The following is a 20,870-nucleotide window of genomic DNA, read 5'->3' as shown; positions in this document are numbered from 1 at the left end:
GCACTTTATCCCGTTTATAATGCAAGAACAGGAACCCTTCAGCACTCCCCACTATTAACATGGTTCCTATACTTCGCCACCCCCAGGGGTCAGGGAGCACTCACAGACACCCCAAAGCCACAGGAACAACCTGGGTATGACAAGGCTGGGGTGTGTCCCTATCCATGTTTTCCAAGGAGGAGTTATCCCCGCACCCCAAACAACAGCAGATCCCCAGGGACTCTCCCTGCTATCCCAAAACACATTCTTTCCCCGGTGTGCAAAAGGCTGATCCAGACGGAGTCGAGGTATTTGATCTCTTTACAGTTTACATTTTAGCAAACAAAGGCATCAGTGTTCACTGGCTACATGTCATCTAGTTCTCCTGCTAATTAGTGTTCTATCTTCTATTGGTTAATGAGTCTCTCGCTTCTCATGCTAATTAGTCTCACGCTCAGTCTTTCTCTTCTTTTGGGTCAGTGGTTTCTTGGGCCATGGGTCAGTGGTTGTGACCTGCCCCTGCTGGAATTACCTTCCACCCAATCGGAGCTGATCTCAGCCCAGTTCCTGAGTTGGCTTTATCAGTTTCTTCCTTACCTTGTGGGTTCTGCCAAATGTCCTCATGCTCTATAAATTCTGTGTTTATGTCCACCATCCTTCTTCCTAAGCTTTCTCAACCTCCCCGGGTCTGAGGTCACTGAAACATGTCCAGCCCTAAACCTTAGCAAGGCGGTTCTAGGTCATGTGTCCTTCTAACACTTGGACATCACTTGGAGCTTGTTAGGTGCTATTTGTTCCAGGGATTAAATATCCTTTCTTGTTGATGTGGCTTGAAAGCATACAAACATCAAGCACCAAAGAACATCCTTCCTTAATTTTAATTTATTCCACATTCCTCAACAATAAGGCAGAATGTTTCATAACCCCCTTCTCATTCCCTGTTACACTCTGAACAAATTGTTAACTATTTCTGACTCTTGAAATATCAGCGTCATTAGCAAGGTGACTCTACCAACAAGTAATCGGTCTTTAGAACACCTGGACATCACATAGAGCTTGTGAGCTGCTGTTTCACGGGTAAAATCACCCTCCTTGTTGATTAGGCTGGAGAGCAGACAGAGCCCAAACACCAGTGACCAGCCTTTCTTCAGAAATGTTTTACACATTCCACGTTTTGCAGCCCGGGACGCGCACACGGGACCTCCCGGGCGGGCGGCGCTCTGTGCGCGCTCCATGGCGGCGGGGCCGCTCTACCCGCGCTCTATGGTGCTGCTGCCGCTCTATCCTCGCTCCGTGCCGACCGTGCCGCTGTTTCCCCGCTCCGTGGCCGTGCTGCCGCTCCGCCCGCGCCGCCTGTAGCCGCCCTGGTCCCCGCTGTCCCCTGTGTGCCCGCTGTGCCCGCAGCCCCGGCCCGCCGTGCCCCCGCCGTCCCCGGCCGCCCGCCCGTCTCTATGGCCCGCGCGTTGGCGGCGGGGCGGGCGGGATGTGGCGGCTGCTGTTGCTCGGCCGGGGCCGCTGCGCGCCCACCCCCGCCCGCCCCGCCTGTGCCCCCGGGCTGGGCGGCGGCCGCGGCCACAGTCCGGAGCGGTGAGTGCGGCTCGGGCGTCCCCCGCCCCGGGGCCGGCGGCGCGGCCCGGCCTCACGGTGCCCGTGTGTGTGCGGTCGTTGCAGGGCGCCCTCGTGTCAGGATGGGCCGGAGCGAGGAGGACGGCGGCAGGCGCTGCCCGGCCTGGTGCCCCGCTACTCCGTGCGGGAGGCCGTCACCTGGGTGAGGAGCAGCGCCGGGGACGGCTCGGGGGCATCCCCGAGCAGAGCCGGGGAGAAGGGGCCGGGTGGGAGCGGGGCTGGTGCCCTGACTGTGCCCGCTCTCCGCAGGGAGCTGTGGGCGCGCTGCTGCTGCAGCTGCTCCGACACATCGCGGGGCTCAGGTCGCTGCCGGACGCCCAGACAGAACGAAGGTTTCCCTGGCGTTCCTCGCTGCCCTCCCAGCCCGCAGGTCAGCGGCTATGGCCCGGGGAGGGCGGCGGGGGGCTGCCGGGTGGGATTCCTGATGAGGCTGGAAGAGAGCTGGGAGAGGCTGACAGCCGCTCTCGGGCCCTGGGGAGAGTGTCGGGAGAATCTCTGCTTCTTAACGATTTGGTTCAGTCCCATTCTGTGTGTCCTTACCTTTGTTTTCTGTTCTGGATTCTGCTGCACGAACTTTCCCCTCCTGATTGTCTGTGTGGTCAGAGGACATTCAGTACATGCACAGACCGGTGTTGTTGCCTTGAGCAGACACAGTCTTTGTGCTCTGTATTACAGTGGTGACCGAAGCCTCAACCAGCTGTCCTGGTGAGCAGCTGCGGTCCCAGATCCTGCAGAAAGCAAGTCCAGAGGCTGTAGCAGAGAATTCCTCCTCAGGCATCCCCTCGGGGCAAGGAGAGAGCCAGCCCTGGGCAGAAGCAGGTATGTGCCGTGTGCTGCAGGGCAGGGTACTTGTGGCAGAAGAACCTGGGAGTTCCCCCAAGGCAAGCTGAGGGCCGAGGAGCGTGTAGCCATTTATTGACACTTGAGGAGGCAGGTGAGAGTGGAAAGGCACAATTTCAGAGAGATGAATCAGAGTCCAGAGACAGGAGAAAGAAGCCTCCTGAAGGCAGAGACGAGGCTGTGCTGTAACTGCAGGTGACAACAGCTTTCCCAACACTGCTCTGCCTTAGCAGACTGATTGCAGCATCCAGTCCTGTTCTTTTATTGTGGACAGATGTTTGCAGCCAGAAGGATTCAGGAGGATGCTGCACCACTGATCTGGGAGACTGGTGTTCATGGTGTGAAACTGAAGGAATTACTCTCTTCCTGCAAGATGAGGGTGCATTTCTGAGCTCTTCTGCCATAGATAAGACAGTGGAAGGAGGTATCAAAGACATTATTAAAATGAGTTTTATAAAAATAGAAAGATAGACTCCAACAAAATTGAAGTCTTGCTCAGGAAAGCATGTCCTACGTAGGAAGTTTAAAGTCACACCAAGGAAGATCAGATGAGGCCTACAGTTCACTAGATATAGAAACATTAATAATAGCCTCAGGAAAGTTGTTGGAAGCAGGAAGCCTGCTGGAGCAGGTGTCAAGGGGACAACATTCAGTAGTGGTGTAGAAGAGGCACATCAGGAAACCAGCCACAGATGTTGGCTAAATCACAGGACCACAGACTGGTTTGGGATGAGAGAGAGCTCTTCTTATTCCTTGCCATGGGCAGGGGCACCTCCCACTATCCCAGACTTGCTCCAAGCCCTGTCCAACCTGGCCTTGGGCACTTCCAGGGGTCCAGGGGCAGCCACAGCTTCTCTGTGCCAGGGCCTCAGCACCCTCTCAGGGAAGAATTAAATAATGAAGGTGCTGCAGAAAAGGTCAGAGCTGTTGCCCATTTTTTGCTTTCTTTCAGAATTTTGGCTTCCTTCTGTGCTGATTTCAGCTACTGCCCATCACTGCTTATCAAACCTTCTTCTGCCAGAGGTTACCATTCCCATCAGTTGGCAAATGAAGCACTTTGTTTCCATGTCTCCTAATTAACTCCAGGAAAACAGCCAGGTTAATTTACCTAAACTGCCAATTAGACTGTTTAACCCATCTGCTTTAGCCTGGAGCATATTAAGAAGCACTCCAGCACTGGCAGGTGACTGGACATGGTCCTCTGGGAGGAATGGTGGGAAGAAGTGGAGAAAGCAATGTCTGCAGTTGGCACAGCTGGACATCCTGGAGTGAATGTGTGTCTGACAAACAGCTCCTGCTGAGAGTCAACAGGAAGAGCTTTTGGGCAAACTGATAAATTGAACAGTGACAAGTCACTAAGGCCACGTGGTCTTTGTTCAGATGTTCTTCAGAAGCTGGGAAATCACTGAGCCTCCAAAGATGATCCGTAATCCCCTGCTCAAACCTGCTCTGTGACCAGGGGAATGAGCACTGACAGATTGTACAGCTTGGCTTTTAAAAAAGAGTGGGTGGGTGTTGGCTTGAGGCACAGAACTGCAAAAAAGGTGATTCTAATTTGATAGAAACTCTGTTACAGGATAGAGGTGTCAGATGCTGGGATGAGTGGGCTGTATCAAAGGTCTTGGAAGGATTTAGGAAGCCATTTCTCAGGCCAGCTTGCTCCCTTGCAGAGACTTGAGAGAGTTGTAAATCTATTAAGACTTCTTTGGAGAAGTCAACAGGCATGTGGAGCAAGATAATCCAGCTTTTAGCTTTCTGAAAATCATCCAGACAGGACCTAAACCAAAGCTATCTAAAGAATTAAAGCTGATGTGGGGGAACATGGAGGGGTTACTCTTGGCTGGTCTCCTTAAAGAAAGTTTTCACAGTGGAGAGCCATTACTGTAGGATTCCCCTGTCCTTTGTTAAACCTGTTCTGTTCAGCAGTCAGCAGTGATTTGGAAACAAGAGGTGACAAATGAGGCAGCAGAAGCAGCAAATGGTACAAAATTCTTCAGGACAGTCAAATCTGAAAGTCACAGGCAGAGATTGCATGAGAACCAAAGCCAGGGTAACCCCCAGGTGGGTTAAATGAGCATGCACAGGGGAGTGTGGCTGCAAATACACAGGCAGAGTGAGGAGTGTCAAATTAATAGTTGTCTTGCAGTGGGAACATTTAAAGTCACTATGGATGTGTTTTTGATAAGGTTAAGTCAGTGCTCGGCAGCAGTGAGGCCAATTAAATGTTAATTATGGTGAAGGAAGGAGCTGAGGATAAGGCAGTGCTGTGGGTTCGTGTGAGTCTGGGATGCAGCCACATCTTGAACACTTAAGGAGAAGACAGTGCCTGAAAAACAGGGACAAATCTGCAGAGAAAAGATTACAGGGAGACAATTACATCCAAACACAGACTGATTCTTTAGCTTAAAAAAAAAAGAAGTGGCAGAGAATGTGCTGGTGCTGTGTGAAACTAAAAGTGTTGGGAGAAGGAGAATAGGGACAGTCTTTTTCATAATCCTGATGTTAAAAAGCAGCACAGAAGGGTCAGGTAGCAAGTTTGGAAAAAAGCAAAAGGCATTTTGTGTTTGGCCAGTGCCCAGGTAAATTGTGGAACTCGCTGCTAAGGGCCAGAAGTACAAGTGGGTTCCAAGAAGTAATTAGGTGAAATTACACATTGAAATGAGACTTAATTGGTCCAGTCAAGCCTCCTGCTCAGATCAGAGAACAGCTGATTGCTGGAAAGTTCTGCCAGGGAGAGCATGACTTTATAATCCCTGCTCCTCACCCTTTCTGCCCAAGCATCTCCAACTGTCACTTGTCAGAGATAATATATGTCAGAAATAATTTGATTTTGCTCCATACATAAGTCCTCGGGTTACATTCCATATTATGTTGTGCATCCATTTTGTGGGAATTTATGGAGAAAAGTCAGGGGGAAGAGATTTGGTAATTTGCACTGAAGAGCCTGAAAAAATGCAGGGTTTTGTCATGTGAGAAGTCCTGGGAATCTTTCCGTGGAAAGTGAAGCTTGATGATCCCTTTCTTTCACTACATTTTGCTTTCTACAGAAAAACCTGCCTGAGGTACAGGATTTTTTTTCCCTGGTGTTTAGCTACTGAAAGAGAGTGAGGCTGGCAAAATGAGGATGCAGCAGGAAGCTGGGGAGAGCAGAAGGAAGGGAAGGACAGACGGCTGGCAGATGATGCAGGGGAATCTGGTAGCAAAGGCTTGCCATGAGAGAACAGAGCTCACAGTGCAGCAGAATGTACCCTCCCTGCTCCAGTTAGCTACTGCCAGCAATGGCAAGAGATCTTGTGGAGAGAATTCCATGTCCTTCCCCTTTCCCTGGGTGTTTTGGTTCATTTCCATACTTGTTGGTGTTGGTTTCCTCCATGTGCAGTGACAATCTGCTGTTGTTGTAACAAAGATCTGTGGGATGGATCCCAACATCTCACCTTTCCACAAGAGCCCTTCCAATTTTATTGGAGCACAATAGGAGCAAAATCTATTCCTTTGTTTAAAAAGAAAACTTCAGGAAATTAACCTAAAACTTGGTTTAAGTAGCATTCTGGGTATTGCTACCAGCAAGTCCTCAGCTCTGTGTTCACATCTTATTTTTTTCCATACAATTCCTGCCTCACTCAGAGGCTTTCTGATGGAAGTTAAAGGCACAGAGTGAGCAAGCAGGTGATTACAGCCAGTCTCAGTGTTACAGCAGCTGAATGATGCCCTGGGGAGTTGTATTTTACCCCTGGCAGAACTGTAAAATTCGTTATTTCAATTCTGAGATTACAGACATTGCAAAAGTGTGTTTTCATTTCAAAGCACAATGAAACCAATTGGAAACAGTGAAATTTTCCATGAGGCAGAAATGCTGGATTTTGGCCAGCTCTTGTTGTGACTTAGTTCTTGTGGATGTTTTGGGATGAGCAATCTAGGCTGTCTAGGAGAAGATTATTAATTCCTCATTTGGAGCTAGCTGTGAGCAACACTTGATTAGTCCAGGATGAACAGTGAAGAGGGACAAAAATATTTATTAACTGCTGAAGATGTAAGTGTTAGGCATCCAGAACACTGAAAGCTGCAAGACTGCATGGAAAAAAAGGATGGGCAATCATGTTGCATCATAGCCTGGGTTTGAAGAAGTAGAAATAAAGTTGTACCGAAAATTCCAGCTGTGATATTCCTATCTTTTAAAGATAACCTGAATAATAATTTAGCTTGCCCAGCCTCAGAGGTCATTCTGAGGGAATTCAGGTCTCCCAGAGAAGCTGTGGCTGCCCCTGGATTCCTGGCAGTGTCCAAGGCCAGGCTGGATGGGGTTTGGAGCAGCCTGGGACAGTGGAACGTGTCCCTGCCTATAGCAGGGGTATAAGCACTGGGTGGAACTTTAAGTTCCCTTCCAACCCAGACCATTCTGGGACTCTCTGATCCTTCAGGAGCTGGGACTGGGTGTCAGGACCAGTTGGTCCCTGTGCTTTTTTCCAGATGTTCTCTGGGATTGGTAACCCTGATCTGGGGAGATTTGAGTGAGAAGGGCTTTCCAGTGGTAGAGGGGCACATGGGGCTTCTCCAGGCTGACAGAATTCAGAATTAGTGGCTGTTTATTTTTCACAGTTCAGTGGTTTCTCCAAATTACAACATTTTCACGGTAAACGGGGAGTTTCTGATTTAGGAGTAGACATCTGTGCAAAATGTACAGTTTCTTGCAAGTGTGGATGTACTAATGCTGTTTAAACAAGTAGTGGGAGAATTCTTAATACACACCATTTTTTTCCATGGGATTTGCAGTTGTTTGTGTGGCAAAAACCCAAATTACATCACAAGGGAGATACACGATAGAGCCTTACAGTGAGAAATATCAGATAATTTGATGCCTGCTCTGCAAAGAAACAGAAAGCACAGCTAATAAATTCACAGATTATACTACTTTTGGTGGAATGATGCATAGGAATCATGTCTGCCACAGTGATCTTGCTTGTTGGGTGAGTGGGGCCTGTCCAGATAAGACACATTTGAATACAGCCGGGGGGAATTGTTTGTCTGCGGATAATGAGGCTGCAGCTGGCACACAGGTCAGGGCTCCTGCACACTGTGGCACAGTGCAGGCACTGCAAGGAGCACTCCTGCCTGCTGCATACCTCAGTGCTGCTGCTCCTGGAGCCAAACTGTGCCAGGAATTGAGGAATCAGGCCCTAAAAGGACATTTTTTCACTTGTGTTGGCTATCACACAGCTTGAGAAGGAGACACAGGGAGGGCACAGCTCTGGCTCAAAGTGATCCTGCCTCCAGCACCTGGAGTTAAATGTCCAGTGGGATCCAGCTGCTTGTAGTGATTCAGGTTAAAAATCCTTGGCCTCAGGCTGTCTGTCCTCCTTGTGGAGGTCATTGTCCTGTTACAGTGGCAAGAGTAAATGCCACTGTAACCACTGCCAGCACAATCCTGCTCTCAGCAAGGTGGCTTAGCTCAGGCTGGAGATTTTCTGTCAGATAATTCTGATTGAAACTGGTCACAAAGAGCTGAACATGTGGCTGTCCCAGTGTACCTGAGAGGGCTGATCATCCCTTGGCAGAAGCAGGGCTGCACCCTGCAGAGGAATTACCTGGAGAAGGAGTTGGGGAGGTAGCAGCTCAGCTGAGGCTGGATGTGATGCCCTGGGCAAGCTGGGAGCTGCAGCACTTCTGATCAAGGCAAACTGGGCACGAGGAGGCAATGTCACCCCTCCTGTGACACTGCTGAGAGGGGCTGCACCTCAGCAACCCTGTTGGAAATTCAGGAATAGTAGCAAAATGTCATAAAATTAACCAAGGCTGGCAGAAAAGTGCTGCAGTTGAAAGACATGAATGGTGCAGTCTTTTTAGAGTCACAGACAGGAATCAAGAGGGGCTGATTAGTCGTGTCAGGACTTTCAAAAGGAGGAATTGGCTTTTTAGTAAAGAAGAAAAAACCTAGAAGAACCAGTGCCTGGGAGCAGAAACCCAGAGTAGAAGCACTTTAATTTGAAATGAAGCACAGAGGTTTAAAGCAGTGATTACAAGTTACTGGAACATTTAGGAGAAGCAGGAGATTCTCTACTTTGTGTGTCTTCAGATCAAAACCAGGGGCCTTTCTGAAGGAGCTGCAGCCACAGGGCTGGATTCCAGTGCTTGCCTTTGCTCCAAAGGTCAGATTGGGTGGGATTCCTTCTGTTCCTGATGTCCCTGACTGAGTGGGAGATCAGATCTTTAGGAAGGAGCTATAGAATAGAGAGGATGAGAAGAGGCAAAGATACAGCACTGCTAAACTTTGCTTTTTTCTTAATTTTTTTTTAATGCAGGGGAGTTCCAAATCCCTGTGAGCTTCAGGGTGGGGCCAGTTCTCCACAGTGCAAAGGTAAGGTGTCATTTTCCACCCCCTCTGTCTGCACCTTCCCAGAGCTACCCCAGGCACAGCCTGAGCAACACTCACACACAAGACTGGGGAAAAGAAAGGGAGATGGGATATACTGACCTCTGCTTTAGCCAGAAAATTCCAGGATTTAAAAACTGCCATATCCATCCTTTGAGGTATAACAGGGCTGCTGGCAGGAAGCACTGACACAAAATAGGGAAAAACACCAAGCCAAGCAACCAAACAAAAAAATAAATTCAGCAGCACCAGCGTGTTCCTGTGTATTTGCATTTTGATGCGATCTTTCACTAGGTGATTACATGCTGTTGCTATTTTGGTGTTTACCAGACAACCCATGACTAGGGAAGGTGGTGTCACTCCAAATGCTGCAAATCAGGGCTGGCTCTTGTCTGGTAAAGAGGGAAGCACTTGGGGCTTGAAGAGAGTGCATCAGCTCGAGAGTCACAAGGCCATAAATTATATTATTGTTCTTCTTGTGATTAAACCTGCCAATTTTTTGCAATTCACATCTTAGATGCAGATAATTCCCTTTTTTAAAAAAATCACTGGGCTGAGCAATCGCTCAAGGACACTGTGAGTAGAGTGGAGATAAATTCAGTTTTTAGCAGAGTGAGGTAAATTCAGTTTTTAACAGGGTGAGTTCCTGCGAAAGGCACCAAGGAGGAATTTGCTTGCTCTGCTGGAGGGGTGAGCGTGGATCTCTCCATCCTGGGAGGTGCCACTTGTGCAGGGCTGGAGGAAGATCCTGGAGCTGAGTCATGAAGCAGCTCACAGAGGAGCATTGGACCTGTCTTGGCCTCTTGGGAGTAGCCCCGAGCTCAGCAGTGGAGCTGTGGGTCCAAGGGGCATTGTCCCAATTCCCCGTGTGCACTGAGCTCTGCTGCCACTCGGTGGCACTCGGGGGTGGAGCTGGGCTGGGCTGTTCATGGCCCAGGAGGAGAGGATTTGGCTGTGCCCTGCAGGGTTTCAGCAGCCCTGGGCAGTGCTCAGTCCAGCTGGAATTGAGTAAAGCACGTGCAAAGGTGTGAGGATGTTTTGGCAGGGACTCTGCTCTGGGCACGATGTGGGAGAGACAACAAGGAGTAATGTTATTTTTGGAGGGGAGAGTTATCTTAGAATCATGGAATATCCTCATTTGGGAGGGATCCATGAGGATCATGAGTCCAGCTCCCAGCCCTGCACAGATACCCCAGCAATCCCCCCTGTGCACCCCTGGGAGCGGTGTCCACATGCTGTTCCTGGAGCTCTGGCAGCCTTGGGGAGCCTGTTCAGTGCCCCAGCACCATCTCGAGGAAGAAACTTCTCCCAAAATCCAGCCTGAGCCTGCTGGCCCAGCTGCAGCCATTCCTTGGATGCTGTCCCTGTCCCAGGGAGCAGAGCTCGGAGCCGTCCCTGTGGTGCCCCTTGGGAGGAGCTGCAGACTGCTCTGAGTAGGGTGAGGTATTTGCTGAATTCTGGAAGGTCTGCTGATGCCTGAGAGGCTGCCCCAAGCCCCCTGGCCAGAGGGCAGGGGAGCAGTGTCCATACAGCTTCCCAGCGAGGTGGCTGTGTAGGACAGGGAGGTTTTTGTGTGGATACATGACCTCACCCTCCTGATCACTGAACTACCACACAAACAGGTCTCATTGCTTGGTTTCCAAGCAAGAATCTCTTCTAGGGTTGATATGATTTAGCTGTCTTTAATAGCTTTTTTCTCTGACTCCTCAGGGTGACCCAGCTCAGCGAGGGCATTTAGAGGAAGCAGCTTTCCAATTGCAGCAGATTTTCCGAATTGATATTTCCATTGCATTGAATATCCTTGGTAATGTGAAGTTGGTTTTGTTTTGCCCTTAAACCACAGGTTTCTCATTTTGGAGGACCTCCAAATGGTTGCAGGTCTTGTGAGAAGGCGGGGATGGCAAATACCCAAGCTGGAGCCTCCTTTCAGCAATTTTAACTGCTGGGAGAGATTTATTGCCCTTTGTCCCATCGTGCCACCTGATTTATCTCAGCATATTTCAGTCCAGGCTTTCTTGAAGCCTGCACTGTTGTCCTGACATCTGTAGTTGGAAATTAAGCCGTCTCTATCTTTTTTGCAACACAAGATGTCATATCCTTGTATCCTTCTTTTATTGTCTGAGCTCACAGTTTTCCTGGCAAGCTGAAAAAGCAATTGCAGGATTGCAACTCTAAGAAAAGCAGAAGGAAGATGCAATGAGCTAAGAAAAGTCCCTGCCCTATATACACCACTAGTTGCAACACTGAAAAGCAAGTTGTTTCTGTGTGAGCCATACGTTGTGTTAGCCTGTGATCCCTCTCTGCCACGAGCCCAGAAAAATCCCTAAAATGCAGTGTTGCCATTTTTCTTGTGGAAACTGTGGAGTGAGGGTTGGTGAGCCAGCTGGAAGTGGCCCAGAGCACTTGGCATGAGCCAAAGAAGGCCCAGTGGCTGTGGGGGAGGTTGCTGCGTTGGAGGCTGGGTTGTGGCCCTGTGCTTTTCCCTGTTTTCCGTGGCTTTAGGCTGTGTTTTCCTCAGGCATCGAGAGCATGAGGGTGGGGCACTGCCGAGCCGCCTTCACCTGCTTCAAACTGGCAGCGGATCGGGGCTACAGCAAAGCCCAGTTCAACGTGGGGCTGTGCTACGAGCACGGCAGGGGCACAGAAAAGGACTTGGAAAAGGTATCCGGGGCCAGGGGGATGGATGTGGGCAGTGCTCAGCAGGAGAGGGATCTGTGCTGGGTGCTTGGAGCTTTGCTCCTTTTACATGGGTGGGAAAGTCATGGAATACCCTGAGCTGGAGGGAAGCCACAGGGATCATTGATGCAGCTCCTGGCCCTGCCCAGCCAGGCCAACAATCCCACCCTGGGCATCCCTGGAGCAGTGTCCAAACCCTGCAGGAGAGCTCTGGCAGCCTCCCTCATTCCCTGGGGAGCCTGGGCAGTTCCCAGGCTCTGAAGACTCAGTAGAAAATGCTGGAAATAACAAAAATTGTAGCTTTGCAGAGCTGCTTTCAGTGTCAGCAGTCCCCTCAGAGAGGTGCTCTGAGATCCCTTTCCCACAGCTTCTGAGGATTCTCCAGGTGCACAGGCTGTGCTACCAGCACCCAGTGGGGTTCCAAGGAGAAACCTGTCATGTTGCTGTATTTAAGACACCACCGCACATCCCAGGGCTTCTCAGATCTCCAGCTTGGCTCCTGTAACTGCAGCCTGCCACCTAGTGCAAGCTGGCCAGCAACTGCTGGAGCTGGGAAGAGCTGCAAAGGCAGCTTGGTTTGAGTCATGGTTGGCCCAGTGCCACCCCCTCAGCTCAGGGAGTTGGAGTGGAGCAGGCAGGGTGGTTCTGGGGCAGTCACAGTCCACTGTCTCACCTGACCCAGCTGATGTTCTGGTGTGGGAGGGCTCTGGGGAGGGATGCAGCTTGTGATGGGTCTAGACAGAGATGTTAAGGTTGAAGGGAGCCATGTCATGGTGAGGGCATGCATGACCTGGATTTCTCTCTCTCAGGCAGGTTTTTATTACTGCCAGGCAGCCAGCAGCCATCACCCCATGGCCCAGTACCGCTACGCCAGGTACCTGCTCCAGCACAGCCCTGGCAGCTGCTGGGACAGGCAGCACAAGGCTGTGGCACTCCTGGAACGAGCAGCAGGGGCTGGGATCACAGAGGTTGGTGTCCACAGGGCAGAGGAGGGAGCCAGCACAGAGCCCTGACTGCAGGGCTGGAGCCACATCCTAGAAAGCAGCATCTGTGACACTGGAAGGAAAAGCCCTCCAATGGATTTACCCCTGCTCACAGCAGGGGAGTGGAACTAGAGGATCTTTAATGTCCCTCCTGACCCAAAGCATTCTCTGAATCTCTGTGTTTATATTCCTGACAGTGTCTGGGAGACAGCCCTGCTTGCAGACAGAGCCAGCGTTGGTTGTCCCTTGTTAATGGGGCTCTTACATTAAACCTTTGGCTTGGGAGAACTGACCTGTGCTTGAAAACATAGCTCAGTTTTCATTCCCTCTCAATTCCAAGAGTACAGGTCGCTGTACTGGAGGAACTTGCAGTGCTTGAAGCAAGAACAGATCTTCATTTTGTATCTGTGGCTTTCTGAGATGACTCATCTGTGCAGATCTGTGTCTCCTGCCCTCCTTTCCCACTCCAGGAAATGCATTTAGGCATGGGCCAACTTGTACTGGGAATGCCAGGCTGGCAGTGCCTGCTGGAGCTCACTGGCCAGGGGGTGTATCTGCTGGGTCTTGGGGACAGGACATGAGTGGGAGCCATTCCCTGGCTCTGGCCCCCACAGGGAGTTTGAAATGATACTCTGGGTCTCAAATGGGATTTCTTTGTGTTTACTGTGTCATGCTGGTTTTTCTTAGGGCAGCCCTGCCTCTCCCAAGAGCCCTGCACAGGCAGGCTCCTTACCACACTGCCACAGTAACCCCAGCATTTGAGCAGCTTGAAAAATCAGTAAAAAACCCAAATAATTAAAATCCTGGCTGATCTGGATCACGTGGTTTTGTTGCAGGCACAGGCTTATCTTGGAGTGTTCTACATGAGGGGGCTGCAGCCCCAGGAGAAGAGAGGTCTGAAGTACCTGCTGCAGGCAGCAAACAGTGGGGTAAGTAGTCCTTGTGCCAAGGATTGTCCTCGGCTTGGGATCTGCAGGTGGAGGATTTCATGCTTTCTTGGAAATGGGAGCCTGTGTCAGGATTTTACTGCTCAGTGTGAAGGGACAGAGTAGATCCTTGGTGCCTCTTGGAGAGGAGCTTGGCCTTGGGCACAGACCCTACAGAGCCTGTTGGGCTGGAGGAGTTCTGCAGCACCAGTGGCTGTATCCAGCTTCCAGGATTGTAAGGTTTCCCATTATGGAGCATCTACACCCTCTTCAGTCAAAATCTGTCACTACTGCATCACTTGGAGAACTTCATTGTGTTTATCTTGAATCTGTTCTTCAAAATTGGCCCATTGTTTCTCTCCTTTTATAGAGAGGATGGAAAGACTATAAATTTCTGGATTTATTTTTTAATTCAGGCACCTTTAATATATTTAAGCATTTGAATCTCCATTCAGCCTTCCCCCATTGTTGCTGTTTTTCTTCACAGGTCATGTCAGATCCCCAAGAATCTTCTGGCTTGCACTTCCCCAAGTGGCCCCCAGGCTTCTCTTTCTTGAAGGGCAGTGCCACAGTGTGGGCACAGCACTCTCTTGAACCCCCACGAGCATTTAGAGGACCAGAAGTGTGGATCCCATGTCTTGCAGCCAGGTTTCTGCATCCCACAGTTCTGTTTCTTTCCATTGTCCCCTTGTTTTCAGCTGCATTGTAATGGCCAGAGTTGTTTTTGTTGGGTTTTTTCCTGAAGAACTTGTTCATTTTAACTTCAGTTCCCACAGCTTTTGTGCAATGGAAAATAATGAACAGCTATTGCCTGTTCTGCTGGCTAATAGTTGTGGTTGTGGTGCCCTTTAGTGAGTCCTCTCTGAGTCATTTCTTTTGCAGGCTGCAGAGTGCTGGTTTAGTTTGTGTCTCTGTGTAGTTAAGCTGTTCTACTTCTCCTGTCAGTCTCCTGTCTATTTTTCTAATTCTCCTTTGACCATTTTAAGGTGTTTGGACTAAAAGTGGACTCAGGATGGAGGTATGCCATGGATCTCACATAATGAGCTCCTCTGCTTTGTTCTGCATTCCCTTCCAATAATTCCTGGCCCTGCTTGCCCTTTGCCTGGCACTGAGCAGTGATGAGATGGTCTCAGGGAACTATCACAGTGTGATACCCAAATTTCTTGCTATCAGCACTACTTTGCATTTGACAAATCCAATCCTTTGTGATTGTGTTGCCCGCTCCTTAGTTGTGTGAAATCTTCTTTAATTAATTCTTTATAGTAAGTTTGACCATTTTGAATGGCATAACATCATTGTAAACTTTGCCACTTGGGTTTTCACCCTCTTTCCAGCATGGAGACACTCTCAGTCTTGTGGAGCAAGGCCTGACTTGCCACAGCAGCTCAGACATCACAATACATAGTATTTAGCTCTAATTCTGCTAAAGATCTCTCCTAAGCTTCGTCCTTGGCTCCTTCTTTCCAGCCTGGAGTCAGGTTTATGCTGAACGGTATCCCATTGAGTTAGCCCATTAAGTAGATGATTGGCATTTACTGGCAATGCCTTAATAATACAAAATCTGTCAGATAGCTGCAGGTCCTCAGGTGCACCCCTGGCATGTTTTGGTCAGAGTTCTCAGACCTCAAGCATCCTTCCCCATCTCTGCTGCTCAGTGGATGCTGTGGATGCTGCAGAGCCTCAGCCTTGAGGGCAGGCTGATTGTGGGCTCCCTGAGATGTACCCATTTTCCTGGAGAAGGGCTCCATGGAAGGTTCACTTCCCATTACCCTGGAGTTGGAATTTGTGTTTAGTTGGCTGAAAGAAGGCTGGGTATAGATGAAGCAAGGACAGCACTGTTTAGTACAAATCCAGAAAAACGGAAAACAGCACAAAAAGTCACAGATTCAGCATTTCTCTGGTTGTTCTCTCTGCTAGAGCAGAGCTGGGAACTCTGACAAGTGTTTTTCCAACACGAGAACCATGTTCTACTTTGTTTCCCACTTTTTATCCTCCCCGATTTCCTACAAGCAGCCACAGAATATAAACCCCATTAAAGAGTTGTGTTGCAGAACTGAGCCTGACCTCCAGATTTCCGAGGGTGTTTCAGTCACCTCTGCCATGCTAATTTGGGGATCTCCCCTTGCTGCAGTCTGGGCTCTGAGGTGTTCATCCTGTTAGAGATGGTGGTGCAGTTCTCCTGATTGAACTCTATCTCTTGTCACAGCTGAAGTGCCAATCCTTCAATGTGTTTATCTCATCTCTAAAGGAGTTTATTGCTGTCATAAACCGAGACTTGTAACATTTTGCAAAGCACCCACTCACTGAGTTCTTCACTTGCCTCTACCAGCTACATCCCAGACAGCAACACTTGCAATATGGTCTTTTCTCCTGGCTTTATTAAAACTTGCTACTTACTTGGGTTTTTTTTTTTCCCTTCCTTCTTTTTTTTTTTTTTCCTTTTATTTCTTTTTTCTTTTCTTTTCTTTTTTCTTTTTCTTTTTTTTTTTTTTAAGCCTTGCTTAGATCATGTTTCTGGCAGTCATACTCTTCAGGTAGTGCTGCTGGTTTTGTTGCTGGAAAGGTCTGTGTGACCACAAGTCTATGCAGTCTTTGTAATGTCTTCAGGAGTGTCATCCTGCTTTCCTGCTCTCTGAGACTCTTTGCCTCTCATTGCATCTCAAAGATGAAGTGCACAACTGATACATAAACATGTCATGGGTTTGGATTTGGCTTCACTGCAGTGCCAACCTTTGCTTTCCAGTTCATTCCCAGCAGTTACATATGTCTGAGTGGTTCAGGTGCTTTTTCTCTAGGGCATATTTGCTTCATTTACTTCATTTCTGCTGCCTGAGATTTCTTCTGGACTAGAATGAGGTGGGGCTGAGCAGGAGAGTGCTGCACTCTTGTGTTAAAGGGGAATTTCCGAGCCCTTGGCAGTAAGTACTTTTGTGCCATTTGTGATGTTTTTACAATACTTGGGCTTGAACTCTCTTAGAGCAGTCTCAGGGTGTGCTCAGAGTTTGGGTGGGACCAGGATGTGGCGCAGTCGGGGCTGCCCAAGGCACCTCACCTCTGACCTCTGAGACAACTGGGATGCTCTGCAGAGCCAGCTGCTCCTTTGTTCCCCTGCCACAGCCCTGGGTGTTGAAGGGATATCAGTGAATTTAATTGGAAAGGGATAGGAAGGAGCAGAGACAGAGATTCTACTTCTCTTCAGGGGACTAAATTACTGAAGATACAGACTGAGGAATGGAGCAGCTAAACTTAAGAAGATGACCAAAGATAGAGCAGTAGACTCTGAAGAAGGTGCTAAAGACTCTCTGTTTCCTTTCCTGTGCTGTTTGCTGTGCCAGGATGCCCAGAGCAGGTACCACGTGGGTGTTTGCTATGAGCAGGGCCTGGGAGTGCAGCAGAACCTGGCGGAAGCACTGAGGCACTACCGGCAGTCGGCAGCCGCTGGGAACACACAGGCCCGGGAGAGGCTGCAGGATTGGGAGCAGGAGCTGCAAGGTACCAGGGCCAGCAGGGCTCCAGGGCTGGGAACTGCCTGGGAACCTGACCCCGGGACAAGGGGGCCTGAATTGCCACAGGAGGGGTCACACAGGGCCACAGCACAAAGGAGTTATTTGTGCTGAAGGGAAGGCACCACTTCTCCTTCTCAGTTCTTTCAGTCCAGCTGGAGAATCTGTTCCCATAGTATGATGTGTCACAGAATCATTTCTATTGGAAAGACCAACTCTGTCCTGAGGGACACCAGGCCCAGCTGGGCCAGGAGGGGACTGTCCTGCTCTACTCTGCACTGGGGCAGCCTCCCCTCCAGTCCTGCAAGCAGTTTGGGACGCCACAGTATAAAAATGACATTAAAACATTAGAGGGTGTCCAAAGGAGGCCATGAGGCTGGGACAGGGGCTGGGGGGGAAGCCTTGTGAGGAGCAGCTGAGGGCACTTGGTTTGTTCAGCTGGAGGAGAGGAGACTGAGGGCAGAGCTCATGGTGGTTTTCAGTATCCTCCTAAGGGGCCAGCTCCAGTATCTGCTCCCTGTGACCAGGGATGGGACATGAGGGAATGGCTGGAGCTGTGTCAGGAGAGGTTCAGGTTGGATGCCAGGAAAAGGTTTTTCACCCAGAGAGTGGTTGAGCAGTGGAGCAAGCTCCTCAGGGGAGTGGGTACAGCACCAAACCTGTCTTGACTTCAAGAAGCATTTAGACAACACTCTCAGGCATGGGGTGGGATTGTTGGGGTGTCTGCAGGGCCGGGAGCTGGACTGAATGATCCTTAGGGGTCCTTTCCAGCTCAGAGTATTCTGTGATTCTGTGGTTGTATGATCAAGTTCAGCCTTTGCCAGTGTCACTAAAACCTTGTTTTTCTGTACTTTCAGATGTGCACACAGAGCATCCATTCCCTTCAAGATTAAGAGCCTCCTCCTCCAGCCCCAATTTCTGGACTATTGAGCCTGTGTCTGCAGGTCTCCAGAGCAGCCAGCCAGGGCAGTGTGGCCTGACCCTGCCCCACTCCTGGAGCACAGGCAGGCTGCACGTGATGCTGCTCAGCAGTGCAGGATGGAGACGTGCCTTGGGAGCCAGGGCAGTGCCACTGGAGCTGCAGGGCTGGGAGCCCCAGCAGTGCTGGCAGTAGAGCAGGCAGTAAGTCACACAAGCAGGCAGAGGCAGCCCTTGGGTTGGCTGGAACCAGGCTGTCAATGAATGGAAAGAGAAAGCTGTTCATGGAACAGGAGGCATTTTTAAATACCTGGGGTTTGAAAATAAACCTTGTGATGTCTCCTACACCACCAAGTCCTCTACCTTCCACACAGGGATGTTGCTTCTGGACCTGCATTTCAGTATTAGAGCAAGCTGTGGCTGCCCCTGGATCCCTGGCAGTGTCCAAGGCCAGGCTGGGCAGAGCTTGGAGCAATCTGGGATAGTGGAAGGTGTCCCTGCCATGGCAGGGGGTGGAGCAAGATGAGCTTTAAGGTCCTTCCAGCCCAAACCATTCTGTGGTTCTGCACCACAGTGGTATGATCTGGGGTTCTAATTCCAGCAGCTCTGCATGTTTTGCTCATGGTCCCCCAGGGGGGTTTACGTGCCACCATATGGGGACATTGGCAACAACCCTGGGATTGTCCTGGCCCACACCCTCTGAGGCAATTCTCTCTCTCTCCAAGGCAAGTCCCCACAGTGCTCCTGGTACCAGCACAGTGTAGGCTGGCTCTGTGTTGCCATTATGGCAGTTTAATCTGCTTTCAAACCTGGGCAAGCAAGAGCGTGAATTCTTATCATTAGGGCAGAGTTTTTTATGGACTGTGACAGATCCACCTGTAGCAGTGAGGTGACAGCTGTCCCCAGTCATCCTGCATCGTGTCAGTGTCCTTCTGTCCCCCCTCTTACTCCTGCAGCCCTGGCAGGGAGCTGCTCCCATGGGCACACCTCTCTGAGACACAATGAGCAAGGTTTGCTTCCAAACCCATCGTGTCCCTGCTTGCTGAGCACGCCAGCTCATTTGCAGCAGAGTGGATAAGGGATGCTCCCAGCGGGAAGGCACCACTGGCAGGCAGCAGCAGCAGGCAGCTGGTGTGATAATTTCTTCCACTGGGGCAGCTGAATCCGGAAAAAGGCATTTGTTCACACCAGTTTAAACTGGTTCAAGGGCATCGGTGCAAACTGCCCAGCTTCCTGTGGCCCTGGTGCTCTGTGTAGATCAGGCTCTGCAAAACAAAGGCAATGGCCCCATCCTGAACTTCTCCATGCAGCAAGGGAGGGGCACAGCCAGCCATCAACACATCTGATTGTTCTTCTGGTCTGCTCTCTCCTTCTGCTCAGACCAAACTTTCTTAGACCATTTCCTTTATCAAGCAGGATACAAGGAACAGGAAATTCCTGGGGTGGATTTCCTATGCTGGGATAATCCAGAGGCATGCTTACGCATTGGTCAGGATGGGAGAGGGGCTGGGGGGGCTTGAAAGCAGTTTGCAGAATCAGGAAATGGAACCAGGAGGGAGGAATTTGTCTCCTTTTAAACCTGCCTGTTACAAGGTATTTTTGTGTAAGAGTTGTCCTCTAACAGGGACATCAAAGCAACTCTGCAGAGGGAGATGTGAGGTTGTGCTGGGTGTTTGTCCCTCTGCCTGTGCTCCCAAGGTGCAGAGGAATCCCACAGGGCTCAGTCACAAATGCCTCCCTCACGGTTTGCACAGCTGCATCTCAGTTAGAATCTAGCTCTCTGACATTGTTTTGGTGCAAGAACCTGTTTTGTTTGCAAAACAAACCAGCAAGAGATTTGTGTTAGTAGAGCAGCAGCACGAGCAGGCCAGGCCAAACCCATCCATGGATGGATGGCAGACATGGGCTCATCTGTACAAGCATTTTGGAGATATGAAATAAAACAGAACATTGTGGATATTAAAAACTCCACCTGGAGAAATCTTACTCTATTACTCTTGTCATTTAGTCCCAAGAGCAACAGAAAGGGGTAACTTTCTCATTTACTCTACTGTAAATGATCTGTGTGATTGTCTGGTGCTGTGGCTTGGGTGTGTACACACTTAAAGCTGGGAACTGTCACCTCAGGTACATGGAAAAGCACAGAGGTGGGATACCTGAGATGGTCCACGAGAACCCAGAAGCCCTTACCTGCCATCCCCACTCTGCTGCATGAGCCCCTGGGTCAGCACTGCCCTTCCCTTCTGCAGGAGAGCAGAGGCACAAACACCTCTGTGCTTCTTCTGTCATCAATATCTTAGTTTTCCCACCCATGGTATTATCCCAAAACTGTCTTACAGCTCCCAGACAGATAGATCAAAGTGAAAACCCATAAAAAGGGTGAAGCCTGTGACTGAATATTTCAAAACAGTGTTTTCACACTTCCCTTTTCCCAGGTTACCTTTGGCAGACTCCAGCCATCTGGTGTCTGCTTTTAGATAAGGACTGTGCTCCAAAATCCCATGGCCTCAAAGGAGAAAACAGAATGGAATCATTAAGATTGGAAAAGACCTCTGAGATCATCAAGTCCAACCTGTGATTGATCCCCACCTTGTCAACCAGCCCAGAGCACTGAGTGCCACATCCAGTCCTAATGGAAAAGGAAGTTGTGGGTGCATGGAGCAACCATAGGAGAGACGCCAGTGCTGATTTTGGGGGCTTTTACAAAATGCCATGTTCCCAGTGGCAGAACCACAAAAGCTGGAAGGAGCCATGGGAGACAACAGGCACATCTCCCCTTCCCCAGCTGCCACTTCAGGCTTTCTGCACATATATTATGTCAGCTACACTGCTGACAGAGAGGGTAGTGTTAGAAAAAAAGTGTTTTATTTAAATAACTGAAACCCTGGAACCCAGTTGCAGCAGTGTCCATGACAGGTATTTTCACAGTCTGTGATCACATGGATGTATCACTGTGCTGTGGTTGTTCTCACAACCTCCTTGCCTGGGCCTGCCCTGGGAGGAAAGGGTCCTCGTGCTGCTGGCTGGGGTGGGAGGTTGGCAGAGCACTGGG

General features: G+C 49.9%; 1 protein-coding gene across 1 annotated transcript; it reads left to right on the top strand.

The window, feature by feature from the left end:
* Nucleotides 1–1,212: 1,212 nt before the first annotated feature.
* DELE1 (DAP3 binding cell death enhancer 1) lies at nt 1,213–19,777 on the top strand (the record flags this gene model as incomplete). Its single annotated transcript, XM_083871470.1, has 12 exons — nt 1,213–1,334; nt 1,384–1,566; nt 1,651–1,747; nt 1,855–1,975; nt 2,281–2,424; nt 8,742–8,797; nt 10,523–10,616; nt 11,331–11,473; nt 12,298–12,456; nt 13,308–13,400; nt 16,733–16,889; nt 17,758–19,777. The coding sequence occupies 12 exons, from the start codon at nt 1,213–1,215 to the stop codon at nt 18,012–18,014; spliced, it is 1,626 nt and encodes a 541-aa protein (XP_083727596.1). The 3' UTR covers nt 18,015–19,777.
* Nucleotides 19,778–20,870: the final 1,093 nt, after the last annotated feature.

Source organism: Zosterops lateralis, assembly GCF_965231275.1.
Source record: "Zosterops lateralis genome assembly, chromosome: 14".
In the NCBI taxonomy this organism is placed as follows: domain Eukaryota; kingdom Metazoa; phylum Chordata; class Aves; order Passeriformes; family Zosteropidae; genus Zosterops; species Zosterops lateralis.
The sequence above is the reverse complement of the archived record's forward strand: the minus strand, read 5'-3'. Positions and strand labels throughout refer to the sequence as shown.